Source organism: Diadema antillarum, unplaced genomic scaffold (genome assembly GCF_040938485.1).
Source record: "Diadema antillarum isolate AM-2024a unplaced genomic scaffold, OU_Dant_1.0 seq00001106_RagTag, whole genome shotgun sequence".
Taxonomy (NCBI): Eukaryota; Metazoa; Echinodermata; class Echinoidea; order Diadematoida; family Diadematidae; genus Diadema; species Diadema antillarum.
The window spans coordinates 672,055-690,799 of NW_027271922.1; the positions used below are offsets into that span (position 1 = coordinate 672,055).

General features: G+C 40.7%; 1 protein-coding gene across 1 annotated transcript; it reads right to left on the bottom strand.

Annotated features, from left to right (window-relative positions):
* Window positions 1-762: 762 nt before the first annotated feature.
* LOC139743793 (uncharacterized) lies at window positions 763-18,685 on the bottom strand. Its single transcript, XM_071654247.1, has 8 exons — window positions 18,680-18,685; window positions 10,952-11,149; window positions 10,083-10,155; window positions 8,582-8,727; window positions 7,882-8,064; window positions 5,406-5,704; window positions 4,538-4,709; window positions 763-888 (listed from the first exon to the last, which is right to left on the bottom strand). The coding sequence occupies exons 1-8, from the start codon at window positions 18,683-18,685 to the stop codon at window positions 763-765; spliced, it is 1,203 nt and encodes a 400-aa protein (XP_071510348.1).
* Between the last annotated feature and the right edge of the window lie 60 nt (window positions 18,686-18,745).

The window sequence follows — 18,745 nt, forward strand, 5'->3', positions numbered from 1 at the left end:
CAGTGAAAGCACTTGATCAATCCATCCGCTGCAGCATGAAAAGATGTTAGAAAAAACAGAGATGTATTATATATATACATATGGATTCATAACCCTGCACTATGACTTGACATTTGAGAAAGAGAAATTCTATTAGCAGCATAGGAGATGATCTTCTATTGTCAAGTGAGGTGTTGGTTCTATATCGTACCTTGATGGTGTGAGAGAAAGGAGGGTAGTCCTGGAATCTTTCTATGGAGTCACAGGATGGGGCCAGGGTGCCTCGAGTCGCAGATGCAGTGTGGGGTTGCCTCCTGCTCTTCCTGTTCCTGTCACTTGCTACTGAACCTTGGGGTTTCGCTCTTGCTCCCTGGGTGCCAAGAGTTCCCAACTTTGCACCCTTCTTGGGGTGAGCTTGCTGTTTCAGTTCAGAACAGATGGGCCACAGTTCTTCCATTCTGATGCCATGGGACAACTGGAGTGCCCACAACTCAGACTCAGCCAGACTGTGTGCAAAAGAGCACTTGTCACCCAGTCGACATCCAAAGGTCTTGTTGACATACCGGCAGAGAGGGATTTTCCTGTTCTTGCGCTGGGAGGGACACTCCCTGACTTTGAGGTATGCTCCATCACAAGAGTGGACCAAGTATTGCCCTGAAGCCATGAAGTGGTCCTTGCTATATAAACATATCTTGCGATTCGAAGCCCTTGGTTGGCTGATTCTACGAGGCCTATTGTCGTAACACTTTGCACAAAGAACTAGAATCTCCCCACCAATTTTCTCTAGCACCTCCCTGACTGCCTCCATCTTTGCTGGGTCTGGCTTTTGCTGCCCTCCTTTCTTTGTGTTATTCTGTCTGATACCTCCTTGGGCTTTGGCTGTACCAGACAGGACACCTGAAGAGACAGCTGTCGACATGCTGGAAGGGTGGTGCATGAGATATTCCATTACCTCTGCTCGATCAAAAGTTCTTTGGTGTTCAGCACGCCAGACATCTAGCTCAATCCTGCTATGACTGTAACAGCAATTCTCTACCTGGAAAGTAAGAAAGAGAGAACAGGAATATGGTCTGCATCCATGCAAACATACCCCCATTTCATATAATTCTGAGCTTCTAGTTTCAAGGGAACAGATCGCATGCACCTGATACTGAATATCAAATCCACTTGATCTGTCCTTCTCCACAACACACAAACATATATGAAATAGTTGAAGTGAATCGCAAAAGAGTACATTCGCACAAAAAATGAATATATGTATCATAAACAAAATAACAAAATATACATAACATAAACAAGGCAAGTGCCATGTGTCTCACCCATTCGCGTATAAGAAATTGTATGCGAATAGGATATAACTGATAAAAAAAAGAGAGATATAACAGATGAAAAGAGATATAAAAGAGTAAAAATTTATGGCAAAAAAGAAACGTGCAATTAAAACTTAACATTGAGTCCTTTAAGTTTGCTGACCCCTGCCTCTGACCTTTGACCTTGTGGTGACCATCCACTCCCCAAGAGACATCTACCATCCAAGTTTAGTCACAAATGGAGTATGGATCAAAAGTTATTACCCATAATAGAAATGTGCCAAAAAAACTTAACATTGGGCTCTAAAAGTTCATTGACCCCTGCCTGTGACCTTTAACCTTGTGGTGACCATCCACTCTCCAAGGGACATCTACCATACAAGTTTGGTAACAAACGGACCTATGGATCACAAGTTATGACCCATAATAGAAACGCGCCATAAAAACTTAACATTGGGCTCTAAAAGTTTGTTGACCCATGCTTGTGACCTTTGACCTTGTAATGACCATCCACTCCCCAAGGGACATCTACCATCCAAGTTTGGTCACATATGGAGTTATGGATCAAAAGTTATGACCCATAATAGAAACGCGCCACAAAAACTTAACATTGGGCTCTAAAAGTTTGTTGACCCCTGCCTGTGACCTTTGACCTTGTGGTGACCATCCACTCTCCAAGGGACATCTACTATCCAAGTTTATTCACAAATGGAGTTATGGATCAATAAGTTATGACCCATAATAGAAACGCGCCATAAAAACTTAACATTGGGCTCTAAAAGTTCGTTGACCCATGCTTGTGACCTTTGACCTTGTGGTGACCATCCACTCCCCAAGGGACATCTACCATCCAAGTTTGGTCACATATGGAGTTATGGATCAAAAGTTATGACCCATAATAGAAACGTGCCATAAAAACTTAACATTGGGCTCTAAAAGTTTGTTGACCCCTGCCTGCGACCTTTGACCTTGTGGTGACCATCCACTCTCCAAGGGACATCTACCATCCAAGTTTAATCACAAATGGAGTTATGGATCAATAAGTTATGACCCATAATAGAAACGCGCCATAAAAACTTAACATCGGGCTCTAAAAGTTCGTTGACCCCTGCATGTGACCTTTGACCTTGTGGTGACCATCCACTCTCCAAGGGACATCTACCATCCAAGTTTGGTCACAAATGGAGTTATGGATCAAAAGTTATGACCCATAATAGAAATGCGCCATAAAAACTTTGGGCTCTAAAAGTTCGTTGACCCCTGCCTGTGAGCTTATATTGATCACTCTACCACAGCATCACCAATGATCCTATCACAGCCATACAATGAAATTCCAATAGCTAGCAGTGCACAACCATACACAGCTTCAGTGTCTTCGTGACATGTGCATGCAATGTGCCATGAGGAAGATTTCTCCAACGAGCCCGGTCCTGTGCCAGTCACTTCTTGCTATCAGCTCTCCAGCTAGCCTTTAAACAAGGCGACTCGCTCTGCGTGCCCCCATATAGCGCGTTTACCCCACAAACCTGTTGGCCGTCGAGTGGAGCGAGCCGCCTTTATCCACTCGTTCAGGGATGTGTACTTTTGTCGTTGTTGTTGCTTTATATTCTTTGACAAATTTGTGTACAAATTTGACGCAGAAAATACACACGGCACCAAGGCAAGCCTCGTTAATATTAAGTAACAGGCAAGCCTCGTTAATATTAAGTAGAATAAGAATAGTTACTTAATATTAACGAGGCTTGCCTTGGTGCCGTGTGTATTTTCTGCGTCAAATTTGTACGCAAATTTGTCAAAGAATATAAAGCAACAACAACGACAAAAGTACACATCCCTGAATGAGTGGATAAAGGCGGCTCGCTCCACTCGCCGGCCAACAGGTTTGTGGGGTAAACGCGCTATACGGGGGCACGCAGAGCGAGTCGCCTTGTTTAAAGGCTACTCTCCAGCGGGAGAACCATCCTCTCCCAGGTCCAAATTAATTATTGATTCTCTTGTTGGCATTTCTGTAGCTGCATGTACAGTTTTTACATGGTGGAGATGCTAACATCACACCCAACCCTCCTCCTTTACCTGGGCTTGGGATAGGCACTGACTGATTTGTTAGTTTGCAAGCCAGAATGGGGTGTACCTAAATTGTGTGTCCTAATTTTATTGTCCTAATTCCATTGTCCTCATTCTGTTGTAAAGTACATATTTCCCATATTTGACATTCATTAGACAATGTGCTCTCACATCCATGACTACATGTATGTTTATTCAACTGCTGGTTGTTATTTAAATAACCCATATAATTTATTGTAGTAATGTCTTGCATTTTAACTACCATGACAACAGCTAGAAGCCAGCATTAACAAGCCCACAGCTTCCACAATAGCAAGCTGTGCACAAGTACACACTGCTCTATTATCTAGGTGACATACTCACGAAATATGTACCTTAATGGGATGTCCTAATTCTATTGTTAACTGCAAATTTCCCTCATTTGACATTCATTTAGATGAAAATGCTCCCCCACCTATGATTATGTTTATTCAATTACTGACTGTAAAACTATTAATGACGTCTAGCATTAATAGTAACTACCATGATGATAACAGCTAGAAACCTTGAGCGAAAATTGCTCATCCAAAGCTAATTACCGTATTCTAATGATGGTAATCTCATCAAAACAGCAAATTTCAGTAAATGGAACATACTATTTTTTGAATCATCAGTATTTGCTACCTTGCTTTGTTGGCTATGCTCAGTCTAAAAACATTTACTCCAACAGCTGACAAATGGCACACCAAAAATGTGTAGGACACAATCATATAAACACAAACACTACTCCAAGACAAGAAAATCTGGTAACCAAAGTTGGCATAAAACTGGAGACAGTTGGTTTCAACTTGAATGGAAATGTCACACCAATACTTAACAGTGCTCTTATTTCTACAAGGTCATGATATATTACAATCATTATTTCTTCAGTACAAACAGACCATTCTGTTTGAATCACAAAGGGCATTGTCCATCTTTGCAGCAACTTCACATTTTCTGCTCTTACACAAAGTGTTGACATGTAGAGTAATCTAGGTATTTTGCAGCATTGTGTATCTTGAAGTCTGATTATAAAATATATCTTCATCAAAACTGTCAAGTCGTTGTCAGTGAAGTTCAGCTTAACAACGGATCGTATAGTTTTGGTTGGGACCTAATTTCAGGTTTCTAACAGTTTTTGATGAGACAATGAGAAACCTCTCTACCTGGCATTTGCCCTTGGTGAAGTAGGCACAGATGATTTCCTTGGCACGATTTGGGCGAGGGCGCACAAGTCCATACACAGTACTGGAATCTGCTGAGGGACCATTTTTCTCCAGTTGACAGAGTAGTAGGTCTTTCCTACACTTGGGTCCATGAGCTGGGTTGAGATTCAGGCTGAGGATCAATGAAAAGATGCATGGCATCAAACAACATCCCAAGTACTAGTAGCTGCTTCTCCTTACTCATCCTCCTCAGTGTATTCTTCTTTGTCTTTTCATTCTTATCTCTTCTTCCTCCTCAGTTTTTCTTAATCTTTTGGAAATAGCACCACTGTTACAGAGAATACTATACTTTAACAAGCAACCATATTGTTTTGGTCCACTGAGCTGTTGATTCTTGCATGTACCTTGCTATTTCCTCTATGTTAAGCATCTCAATTTAAATTCCATCTGACTGTCATCTCTATTACACTTCCTTCCAATAAAAAAGTCATTTATAAAGATTCTTTACAAATGAGAAATTTGTAGGCTTTTAGTTTTGTTTTTCACAGATCATGGTTAAACTCATTTTGAATGCTTAAATGCTATTTGCACATTGTAATCAATTTCTAAAATGTCAAAATTACTTTCAATAAATTATTCAATGTTCTCAGCATATCTAATTGTGAAATTGTTGCAAACATCTAGACACTCACCTTTCATAATCATCCAAACTAAACTCACTGACTTCACCATTACATGCCTAAAGACAGAAACCTAACCTCTCTGAAAAAATGTATGTTAGAATTATAAAGCCTAGCTGCTTTTGCAGCATCAACTGTGCAGGTTTACACTTCAGGGGCTACAGACCAGAGCTGGACTGCTACCTCACCTGTAGGTATTGATGTCATCCTGGTTCCTTTTCAGTGTGAAGCAGGTCTTACATGCAAGGCGGAATCGGTTTTCCTCAAGCCATTTCTTGGATGCTTTGGACAGGGATTGTCCTGAATCCCCTGACTGGCCTGTACTAGCTGACTGGCCTCGCTGCTTCTGATCGTGAGATGAGGGAGGGGAAGACAGCTCTGTGTCATTTTTCATCCTCCCATTGGCATTTTGCCTTGTCCTTCTAGTTCCTGCTTTGTTGGATGACACCTCTGGACGCCCTGCCTTGCATCTCTTCTGACGAAAAGGCTAATTGCGTATAAAGACATGCACAATATCAAGTTACACTGCAAAATGATGTTCGACATCACATTTTCTTTTCACTTGACAGAAAATGCACACAAACTTATAGGCGAACAGAAATATGTACAGTTCACTCAGTTCAAAAAGGCTATAATGTAAAAAAAAAACCCTCTTGACAGTGACATAAACATTCAGGTCTCAAAATTATTGTCGATACATTTTCTTATACAAATGTAATCTATTTTCGCTTATAAGAAAATCTTAATATAACTACAGCAAATTGCCAGTCTCGAGGGCTGCGATCATCTTAAAGAGACTGAACAGTACTGGTTGAGGTAAGGGATTCATGTTTGAACATTTCTAAGTGAGATAATGAGAAACCTCTTATGAAATATGAAAGAGCATGTAATTTTAAGAAGCATTCAACGTTTATTTGATGAAAATTGGTTTTGAAATGGCTGAGATATCAAAAAAAAGTGATAATAATAAAAGGCGACATGCCCCAACTTTATTAGGATCTCTTTGTTTCACCTTGTTTTTGGATATCTCAACCATTTCAAAACTGATTTTCATCAAATAAACTTTTGATACCTTTTAGAATTGCATGCTCTTTGACATCTCATAGAGTGGTTTCTGAATATCTCGCAAAATGGTAAAAGCTAAATCCTCGCCTCGACCAGAACTGTACACACCCTTTAACAGGAGTCCCTTGTTTTATATGCACAAACATACACATTCATGCAGACATGAACCTAAATGATGTATCCATGCACACATGCAAATATGTACACACATGCACATACATAAATACTTATGAACACTCAAAAATCTGAAAAAAGTATGACCCCACCTGCAAGCACACACAGGCACACATGTGTACAAATGCAGATAGTACAATTTCTTGGGCTGATCATGGTCCAACATGTTCTAATTTTATTCAGTCCTGCCCAAAATGTCACACACTAAAAATATTCAGAAGGAATATTCTGATATATTGTTGCAACTATACCCTCAGAACATTGACCTCCTGTACCTCACAAATACCTATATTAAAATGCACATACATGGAACAGTTCCACTACATTTGTATATACTACTGAAATTATGAAAGATTCCATTATCCCTTTGAAATGACTTTCATTGCTTTCAGACCTTTTGTTTGTTGTTGTTGTTGTTTTGTTTTGTTTTTTTTTTGGGGGGGGGGGGGGGGGGGGTGGGGGGGAAATGGTGCCAATTTGTACAAATACATATCACCCTTATGGTAATACCTACCCAAGGTGGGTGGAAATTTGGCCATCATTTTCAAGATGAAGGTGAAAATTGACTCCAACATGGTCCCTAAACAGGGTCCCGGGGGAGGTACTCATAGCACTAACTTGGCTCAATCACTTCTGGTTCTAGAGAAGACGATTTGTAAAGATTCCTTAATTTGGAGGGCTTCCCCCCACCCCTGGGGCATTGTGCAGGGGGGGGGGGGCATTTGCCTCAGGTGAATTCAAAACGAGAGACCTGCAGGTCTTGCGCTCACTGGACAACAGACAACAGATGATGCCCCGCGGACGTGGGATGGTGACCGATTGCGATAGTTCACCTGAACTAGCCAGGCGAGTTAAAATTATGAATATCAGCTATTTTGGGGTACTTGGGCTCCACCCTAGCCTCCCTCTAAATCAGGTAAAACCTGTATTTTGTATAATCTATATGGTTCCCTCCCCCATGATGATTCCTGCCAAGATTGGTCGATACCCAGCCACCTGTTTTCAAAGAGGATGGAAATATACAAAATTATGAAAATGAGCTAATTTTGGGTATCTAGGCCCAAACCTAGGTGTTACCCAGGGCATCATCACTATTTGTATGTTTGTATGTTTATAAACTAAAATACTGCTGCCATCATAAGTGATTCTTGCCAAGTTTAGGCAAAATCTAGCCCCTGGTTTTCAAGAAGAAGATGAAAATGTGAAAAAGTTTATGCACTGTGGATGACGGATGACAGACAAATTAACATTTAGCTCAGGTGAGCTACACGTGTAAAACTGAAAAACTTAATGTACACTGCACATGGCACTTTGGACAGTGAACAATCGCGATGACTCTCTTGAGCCACTTGGCTTGGATAAGCTACAAAAATCCATTCACAGAGTCACTTCTGCCTTATCAGCTTAAGTGAAAGATTGACTTACCTGCCTCTCCCTTGCCATCATCTTGATATGTTCTTGGGGAATCCAATCCATGTCAATGGCATGAGACTTTGTGGGAGCATTTCCACTTAAGACTGCCATGAATGCACTTTGCCACAACTCAGCATCTAGCACCTGCCTCAACTGGACGGCATTCCAAACGCTGAAATGTGGAAGCACAATTTGCTGAGGGGGAAACAATAAATGAACATGTAGTCAAGATACCATGGCCAGAAAGTCTGACATCAACGCATGATAGATTATACCTTGTTTTTCACAGAGGAGTTGTCCACTGCATACCATATCAGGGCAATTACAGTACCACCTGGCTAAATACTGGTTAGTGGTAAGGTTAGAGTAAAGATTATAGGGTTAGGTTTAGGATTAGGAGTTTGGGTTAGGGTTAGAATTAGGTTCAGGATTACAATTACAATTAGGGCCAGGGGAAGGGTCCGAGGTAATTGCCCAGGAGGTAATTGCCCTAGACCCCTGCATACATATACACCATGTTCATGGTATACATTTCCTGAAATGTGAGTACCGGTAGTTACTGCACTTCTGGGGCAGAGTGGATTTCATTATGTGTTAGTCAGTTTACATACACACACAGTACAGACCAGCCTATACACAGTAAGAAGGGCATGTAGTTAAAAAGGATTTGAGATCTCAAACAATCAATTTTATATTAAGTTTCATATAATACCATTTGTATTGGAGCCAGTTTCAGAAGTTGCTGGTGACATTCTCTCAGCTTGGCTGCCACCCTCTCAGAAGGAGATTTACTCAGGATCGACCGTTTGAATTCAATGACAAGTGCAAGAGGTGGCCTCTCCTTGGATTCCCATAACACTGAATAGACAAAAAAAAAAGGAAAAAAAGCACACACTGTTGACAATGATTGACTCACCTAGATTTTCCTAGGTCTAAGGACTTTATGACTGGAATTAATATTTGAGCTGCCAGAGGGCAGAAATTTGATCTTTACTTCTTCTCTCCTTTTTGTAAACTTCCATCACTTTCTTTTATGTGTCTTCCTCTCTTCTTCCCTTCCTCTCCTCTTCTTTTTCTCCCTTTTCATATTCTCTCCTCTTCTTTTCTCCCTTTTCATATTCTCTCCTCTTCTTTTCTCCCTTTTCATATTCTCTCCTCTTCTTTTCTCCCTTTTCATATTCTCTCCTCTTCTTTTCCCCCTTTTCATATTCTCTCCTCCCTTTCCAACTCTTCTGGCCTTGACAGGTTACTACCTGGTATACAATTGTCAGTTTACAAAGGCTTACATTGGACATATGATAAGAAAGTTGAGGCATTTGAAGTTATATGAAATAGTGATATTAGTAAAATTCGGTCGCAATCATATAAAGTGATGACGTCCTTGCCTCAAAACTCTATTATCAGTTTGTACATGAGATATAAAATTAGTCTTAATATGGAGTATCAATTCCCCTCCTTGTATAATTTGTCAGACCTAAATCTTTCAAATGCTAGAAAAAATATTGTAAACAATAAAAATTTTTCATCTAAAAATATGCAACTACAATAGAAAATTTGATGAAAATTTAGGTGCAAGCAAACGGTGTCACCATCACCTTATTTGCATTTGTATTTCATGAAAACATAAGAAGCCTTTATAGTTCTTTAATCTTACAGAAACTTTCTACATTTCTGTTTTCTTGAATATTTGATAAACTATAGAGTGGACTGTCACTTTAAGCGGGGGGGGGGGGGGGGGATGCAGTATTACATCACTTCTTTTTGGCGGTAAGAAGTGTCATTTCTTGTCCTCTTTACATACATATACTTGTCTTTCCTTTTTTTTTTTCATTTTCATCTTAGCAAGGCTTTTATGGGCAGGAAAAATGTGGCCTGATCTAGTCTTTGGAGTGAATAATCTAAGCATTTGAATCCCTAACCAGATTCATTTGTTGCAACTGATTGACAAATTGCCCTACCATCAACGTAAGTAATGAGGAGATTGTTAGTTCAAATCTAGACCAAGTATGTATGTAGGCTTATGATTCTTTATCATGGCTACTACTAAAACAATGAATGATTTTTGCTTATTTATGTCAATGTAGGGCAATTCATCAATCAGCTGCAATACAAACAACTTGATACAAAAATTCATTAATTTGAAGATTTATTTGTATCAATGCAAAGCACACTTACTATTTTTACCTACAAAACAATTTCAGTACAGGACTCACCATTTTGCAAGCTGCGATTTGCATTTTCCAGGAAGAGCATGGCTTCATCTGGCAATTGTCTGTGTTTATCAGCCTAAAAGAAGACATTTAAAACAAACAAGGGGCCTCAGAACAATGAAATTTTTTTTTTCGTCAAAACTGAACTAGTCAGATTGCTACTATTTAATATTCTGCAAGTATTTGCAGCTTTCATTGTCGCTGTGCTTTACAGAGTTTTTTTTTCTCTTATATTTTTAGCTCAGATTGAGATTGACTGATGTTTCATTTCCCATCTGAGAAGATGGTTTGGTAGCCCATATTCAGCTGCACTATCTGGTCTTCCATGGGTATTCCATGGGGTCCAGCTGGAAGTGAGGCAGACCACTTCACCGCTAGGGGATGATTACACACAACATTGCTTTAGTTAGACTTGGGAATCAAACCCGGGTCCTTTGGATCTGGAGGCAGATGCCCTACTGACTGAAGTAAATCACCACCCTAAAATCCTTATGTTCTTCAAATCTTTTTTATTCTTTTTATTTTCAACTGTGTTGAGTGTACATAATATTTTTGAAATGATCAGACAGGACATTACTTATCTATCATCTTATGTCTGCATCAAGGCATGTTTAACTTGCACAGATTTTGAAAACATTAGAGGAAAATGCAATATGATGGGTAGAGAAGTTGATAGTCCCACAGGGTTTCATACATATAACCAAATTGAGATCTATCAAAAATTATAATAATAATTACAACATTCCATAAATAATCCTCTTTGCCACTAGAAAGCAGGTTGAGTGTCACTCATGTGGTTTATCCTTGTGGTAGCAGAAAAACAAGGAGAGTAAGGAAAAAATATTGGCTGTAGAGCCACTGTGAAGACTTACCAAACCTATACAAGAGTTTGTATGTCTGATAAATGTCTTGTCTCTCTGCCTTTGAGGTAAATGGCTGCCATGTTGCAAGACTCTATATAAACCCAGTGACTGAGCCAGAAGATTCTGTACATCCTCTCCTTTTACACCATGGCTCAGAGCAGCATCTGCTTCTTCCTGCAGATCGATTATGAAGTCACGGATCCATGTCTGCAAAAAGAGCAAGTGAGCGAATGTCAGAGGAAGTAAAGTGAAGATTTCTGAGCAGTTCAAAGGGAGACTGTTGTGTTATATGAGCGCACTACATTTATCACAAGTGTACGCATATTCCATGTATTCTATATTTGAGTGATACGGTCAGAGCAGCAGTCATTACATGACGCTAGTTTGTGATAGTGGATTAAAGTTGTTCATTTTATCGTTAAACAACTATCTCCTCTGTTCATCATTGAATCTGGTCCACTATTACAACATGGTGACAGCGGTGCCGACACGGATTTATGCCAAATCAGCACGGAACTAAAGTTTTCTTAGGGAAATTCATCATGAGTGACTTGTGCTGAAACCGCCCGAGAGGACACTGCGCACAACACGTCTACGTCTACTGCAGATACGTGCATGGACTAGCTGAACGACTCGTCTTGTGAGTAACACTGTGCGTGAATAAATCGATTATTTTATCATCCATGCTGCTCATCAACAAATAACGATACGAATACATATCATCGGATTGATGAACGCTTTGCAGAGCATTCTATATTCGTTTCTACATCGTAAGATATAGCTGTGTAGCTCGTACAAAATGTTGTCAGAACATTTTCGTCGCACGAATCACTGACATTCGCCACATTGGACAGTTGCAGTTCTGTAGTAAACAAGCATTATCGACGCGCACCATATCCAAGTACGCACAATACCCGAGCGTTTCAACCAGGGACTTCCATTGTTGACGTAACAATAGACCAAGTTCGCATTACCTGAGCGCACCGTATCCATTGACATCCATTGTTGACATAACAATAGAAGACGCAGATAGACGCGTATAATCCTGGACTGGCCAGAATTGTGTTTATCTTATCGGCATAGCAACGTGTATTGCGACATCATTGCTTCTACTGTACTGTACTGGGACCATCACTCAGCGGAAGGATATTTCTGACAGAGCATACGCAGTTTCCCGTTATCGCAGTTCATCTACCCTGCAAGCTACAACGTAGCGAGGACGGACAATCAAGACACGGCACGATCCAGACCGAGATTGAATCCATATGCAACCAGATAAAAGAGATGAGAATTAGTACAATTCATTAAACTATCTCAGACATTTGAACACTTGCGTGTGGGCAATTACATACATTCGTTATTTGTGCACATGAATGTTTAGACATACAATTGTATTCCATCTGTGTATTACTGTGGTAATCTTGACATCTAGACATGTTTCGATGTATTTTGGAGAGTGTATATTATTGATACATGTATATCAGTAGTGATTTTGTGTCACATATTTCTGTGTTTGCAAACTATTATTGATTTGTTTACTTTGTAAACTATATCTGTAACCATTCAGCCGTAAGTTTGCACAGTGTGACGTTGATATCAAGCATTGTATCATTTGTATCTCCAGCTCAATCTAAATCAAAACGCACGATGGCAAAGTATCCAGAAATGAATTGGAATAGTGCTGATGTGCCGGAAGAATTCAAGTTATTCAAACAACGCATGGAGTTATGCTTCCAAGACAACGATGTCCAAGACCCAAAGAAGCAAGCAATCAAAATCAAAATTGCAGTAGGAAATGAAGGTTTGCATAGAATTAACGCATCCGGTCTATCCAATGAGGATCAAGAAAAACCTGCAATGTTGTGGTCTACTCTTGAAGGTCAGCTGAAAGTCAAGCTGAATTTTCGCATCCACAGACTGGAACTGATGCGATATCGTCAACACGCAAATGAAACTATCGACGAATTTGTAAATAGATGCCGGAGTAAAGCCAAAGAATGTGACTTCACCGAAGATGAGCTCTCAGAACGCGTGACAGAGCTAGTCATTGCGTCTACACCTATTGAGGCGTTCCAGAAAGATCTTCTAGACCAACCCAAAGGCTACAAGATAGCAAACCTCCTTGATGAAGGCAGGAAATACGAAGCCATAGCCGTAGGCAAACAGTGTCTTCGTTCGATCGACTCCTCCGCAAGCAACGTAGATGCTCTATCACATAACCAAGATAGACGCAAGAAGTGTGGTAACTGTAATTTGAATCATCCACCACGAAAGTGTCCAGCCTACAGAGACATTTGCAAAGCATGTGGTTCCAAAGGACACTGGGCTAAATGCTGCAGAAAGACAAAACACAGAAAAGTGCTTCGAGGACGAAGTCCAAGCAGAGGACGCCAAGGTGGTAACCGCAGTTTTTCACCACGAAGACAGAAGACACCCACCAGGCAGCCAACCAAACAAAAGGTAGCCGAGTTCTCCAAAGAGCCAGAAGGAGAAACCCAGGAAGATTTTGAGGAATTTAACACTATCGTACTGGGAAACGACCTAGACGCATCTATCGATTCTGTGCATCAGAAAGAAGCATTCATGAAGATTGGAATTATCTGTCCCAGCAAACGTGGACAACACATCTTACATGCAAAGGTCGACACCGGAGCGAGTGGAAATACACTCCCTCTACGGACAATCAAGGCCATGTATGGAAGCAGGTGGCAAGCAGTTGTACACCCGACTTCAGCACGTCTTACCGCATACAACGGTTCCCCGATACATTGTTTGGGCACCCTTCAGATCACGTGCAAGTACAAAGACTCCGAGTGGAGAGATCAACTTTTCTACGTGGTCGATGTCTCAGGACCAGTGATAATTGGACTACCTATGTGCAGTGAGTTACATGTGGTAACAATCCATGAGATGCACCCTCAGAGTCGTAGTCCAACTAACAGACCGTCTCCGTTGAAATCTGTCAAGGACCTGCAAGTGCTCTATCCGGACCAGTTTGATCGTATTGGTAACTTTCGTGGAGAAGCAACACTACATGTCAAAGAAGGAGCTGTCCCCACCCCACCATTGATGCTCCAAGAAAGTGCAGCGTCCACATCAAAGACAAATTGAAGTCTGAGCTTGACTCAATGGAGAAGCAAGGCATCATCAAACAAATCGACCATCACACCGACTGGTGTAGTTCGATTACTACAGTTCTCAAGAAAGATGGATCCTTGAGAGTATGCCTAGATCCCAGGAGATTAAACCAGAATCTCAAACGATGTCCCCACAAGATTCCAACTCTTGAAGAGGTCAACCCAGCTTTCTCCGGAGCAAAGTATTTCTCTAAGCTCGACGCGAAATCCGGATATTGGTCTGTTCACCTATCCAAAGAATCCCAGGAGCTGACAACTTTTCGTACTCCATTTGGCAGATACTGCTACACACGCCTACCTTTCGGACTTTCTGTCAGCCAAGACTTGTTCCAGCAACACATGGACCGTATCGTTGGTCAAGTAGATGGATGCATCTGTATCGCTGATGATATTGCAGTTGTTGGACGTACCGAGGCAGAGCATGACAAAAACCTCCACAGACTGATGGAAGTTGCCCAAAGAGAAGGACTTGTCTTCAACAGTAAGAAGTGTATCATCAAAACTGACAGCATCAACTTCTTCGGCTCTGTATATACCAGAGATGGCATCCGCCCTGATCCACAGAAGATTGAAGACATTCATGCCATGCCAACGCCTCAAGACAAAGAAGATCTACAGAAGTGCCTTGGTCTTCTTAACTATCTCGCTCCACACATCGCCAACTTCTCTGAAAAGGCATCACCCTTACGTGAACTACTGAAGCGAGATGTGCCATTCACATGGCAAGACGATCATCAACATGCCTTCAACGAACTCAAGAAAGCGATCTCTGCAGAATCTTGTTTGCAGTACTATGATCCAAGGAAGACAACGATCCTAGAAGTCGACGCATCATCAAAAGGCCTAGGAGCTTGTTTGATGCAAGAAGGCAAACCTGTCGCATTTGCTTCAAAGTCTCTCTCATCGTCCCAAGCTAACTACTCCAACATAGAGAGAGATATGCTAGCCCTCGCGTTTGGAATACAACGTTTCCACACGTACCTGTTCGGAAACCAGTTCACTGTCCAAACTGATCACAAACCCTTAGAGATGATCACCAGAAAGCCACTGAGATGTGCGCCACCACGTTTGCAGAGACTTCTCATCAAAATTCAAGGCTATGACTATGATGTCAAGTACAAGCCAGGCAAATCGATGATCATATCAGATGCTTTGAGCAGAATGCCTAATCCAAGCAAGAATCAAGACGTTCCCCTTGATGTTAACGTGGAAGAGATCTGTGAGGAAATCGACATATCACAGATTGACCTTATCTTCTTTGGACAAAAGAAGAGAAATGAGCTGCAACAAGAGACGTCGAGAGATCCTACCTTGCGAGCTCTGTGGCAAATCGTCACGAATGGTTGGCCAGACACAATCAAGGAAGTACCTAGAGAGGTCAGAACATTTTGGCCATACCGCGATGAAATCGGAGTATCAGATGGTGTACTTTTCAAAGGCAATCAAGTCATCATTCCCACAGACCTCAGACAAGACATCCTGAATCAACTTCATCAGGGTCATCAAGGTATTGAACGTACCCGCAGACTAGCAAGTGAAACCGTGTATTGGCCGAACATCAATAAAGACATTGAGCAAATCTCAAAGAATTGCTACGCCTGCCAAGAAAATCAGGTCAAGCAACAAAGAGAACCCTTGCAACCTCACGACATACCAACTTCGCCGTGGACGAAGCTTGGAACTGACTTGTTTACTTTCAACAAGGAAGAATACCTGTTGGTGACCGACTACCATTCAAAGTATCCAATCGTTCGCAAGTTGAAGGATACATCCAGTGCGGCAGTCGCAAACATACTGAGTGGTATCTTCAGTCTTTTCGGACCACCAGCAACTCTGATATCAGACAATGGTCCACAATTCGTTGGAAGACCATTCCAAGAGATGTGTGAGAAATGGTCAATTGATCATATTACATCGTCTCCGCGATATCCAAGATCCAACGGACTCGCTGAACGCATGGTAAAAACTGTGAAAGGAATCATGACCAAGTGTACCAGAACTGGACAAGACATCCAGACAGCACTACTACATTTTCGTGCCACACCAATCGACTCCAACCTACCATCACCTGCTGAATTACTCTTTGGAAGACCAATCAGGACAACACTTCCAAGTCACCACTTGACCAAACAATCGTCTACGCCTGATTTGTTGTTTCAGAGACAGGAGAACATGAAACACAATCACGACTTGCATGGAGGTAGAGATTTACCACCTCTGCACGTTGGACAGAAAGTGAGAGTTTTGAATCCCAAAGACAACACTTGGCTTCCCGCCGAAGTGAGCAAAGTACGTCAGGAACCAAGATCCTACGAAGTAGCAACTCCCAACGGTAGCATCTTGAGGAGAAATAGATCTCACCTGAGAGAGATGCCAACAGGAACGAAGCCAACAGTTCCAAAACGGGTTCACTTCGAAGACGACGACCGGAGTGAGGAAAGGAGACAACATCCAGACAGAAGACAAAGACAATCTGATAGGAAATCAGTCTCTACCCGGTACATAACGCGATATGGACGTGAAGTCAGACCCCCATCGCGGTACCAAGAGTAATGAAATGCTGGAAGATATACTAGCAGCATTGTCAGTGTAAATAATATGTTTATTCATTATGTTTAGTGTTGATTTATTTACAGCACATTTGTGTAACCAAGTGATACACATCATTTTATTTCACAAGACAATATTTGAAATTTAAGTCAGGAACCATAACAACTACGACATATGCTACATTTATCAAAATGGTTGTTGCATGCTATATATATATCTGTGTATAACTGTTAATCACATTTATGCATTGAAACTATGATGTAGCTGTTCACTAATTTCACATACAAAAGTTAATCTCAACTGAATGTTAAAAAAACCAACAAACATACAAGCATATATAAATCATTTCCTTGTTGATGATAATCTGAGTACAAACTCAAATGCTAAATCATTATGTTTCTATATGTCGAGATTTGTTCAGTATATATGAGAAATGTAAAACTTATACTGATAAAAAAGAGTTTCTGATACTGGTACATTGCATTTGTGAGACCAGCTGTTTCAAGTAGAGTAGATTTCATTTGCCTGCCTGATTGTAATTCAACGTATCTATGCAAATCTCAAACAAGCTTCCTCCATTTTTTCAGCATTTTGTGTCAGAGATTCACATTTATAATACTTGGAAGATCAATGTGAATGTTTCCATATGTACAAGTGCAGTTTAAAAATATTCGTCATTGTATCTTTTCAGAAGGAGGGGGATGTTGTGTTATATGAGCGCACTACATTTATCATAAGTGTACGCATATTCCATGTATTCTATATTTGAGTGATACGGTCAGAGCAGCAGTCATTACATGACGCTAGTTTGTGATAGTGGATTAAAGTTGTTCATTTTATCGTTAAACAACTATGTCCTCTGTTCATCATTGAATCTGGTCCACTATTACAACAGAGACCTGTGAAAGCAGTGACATCATCCCTTCTGCATATTTACTGCACATGAACTTAGCCAAGTTTTAAATGTGTATTTGTGACATCACTGATTGGTGAAAACATGAGAAACTTTAAAAGTCATTACTTTCTTACATTAGGTCCGATTTTGATGAAACTGCTACCATTTTGTTCATCTGATGGTACTCCTTTAATTAATTTTAATTAAAGCTATGTAAAGCTATGTAACTTAAACATGGTTTGGAAATGCACCTTAAAGTCTACATATATATTTTCACATGGAATACTTTTCCCTTTCAGTTTTGTGTATGTTAAAATTTGTCTTTACCGTGTGCTTCTACAGCTAAATTAACCTTACCTCAACTGCAAAAATGTACTTCTTTGAGATATCTATATGATGTATTACAGCAAAAAGAACTATTATGTGGACAAGTGTGTACATCTTCCATGTCTTCTGTCAATAACTGTTTCTATTTAATATATATATCAACCTGCAGTTTCTTGAATTAACTGGGCAAACATCCCTGACATAATGGATGTCTACACCTCGTCCTATGTCATTTTGATTTGACTTGGTTTGTCATGTCTCTTCTCATATTAGGGAGCCTTAGATTTGCTGCGGGGATGTTTGAGATGACGCTTGAGCTGTACGTTCTCCTCTTCCCTGTGTCGTGCTGAAAAGTAGCTTAGATTACACTGAGATGCAACGCGTAAAAAATGATATGGCACCCCAATATGATCGATGCATGAAGTAGCTCTCTACGTTGTGAACTGAGCGGACGTAAAAATAGCACAGAATGCATAGTGAAAACTCAGATGCACAAGCTATAAATAGATCGACTTTGATACGCAATTCTGTGCATGCTCAGACCAGGTTTTTTCCCCTCTGAATGTCCCCATCACAAAAATCTAAAGCTCTCTTTTACTTCAATCTCAACAACTATAATCTACTACTTCGAAAAACATAATTCCAGGGTGACATCTAAAGAGGTCGACAGGGCTGTCTACCACATTACTTGGAATGTTTGATTTCCCACCATTTCAGAACATACACACAAACTCTTGGCATACACAAACACACACACACACAAACAAACAAAAAACAAACAAGAGACACTCGGGTCTAGCAATCACTCAAGATTGAAGCACAGCTCACCTTCATAGCACTCCACTTGAGACAAAAGATTTCAGAAATCTTGAGATTTGGGGGTTGCTGCAGGCC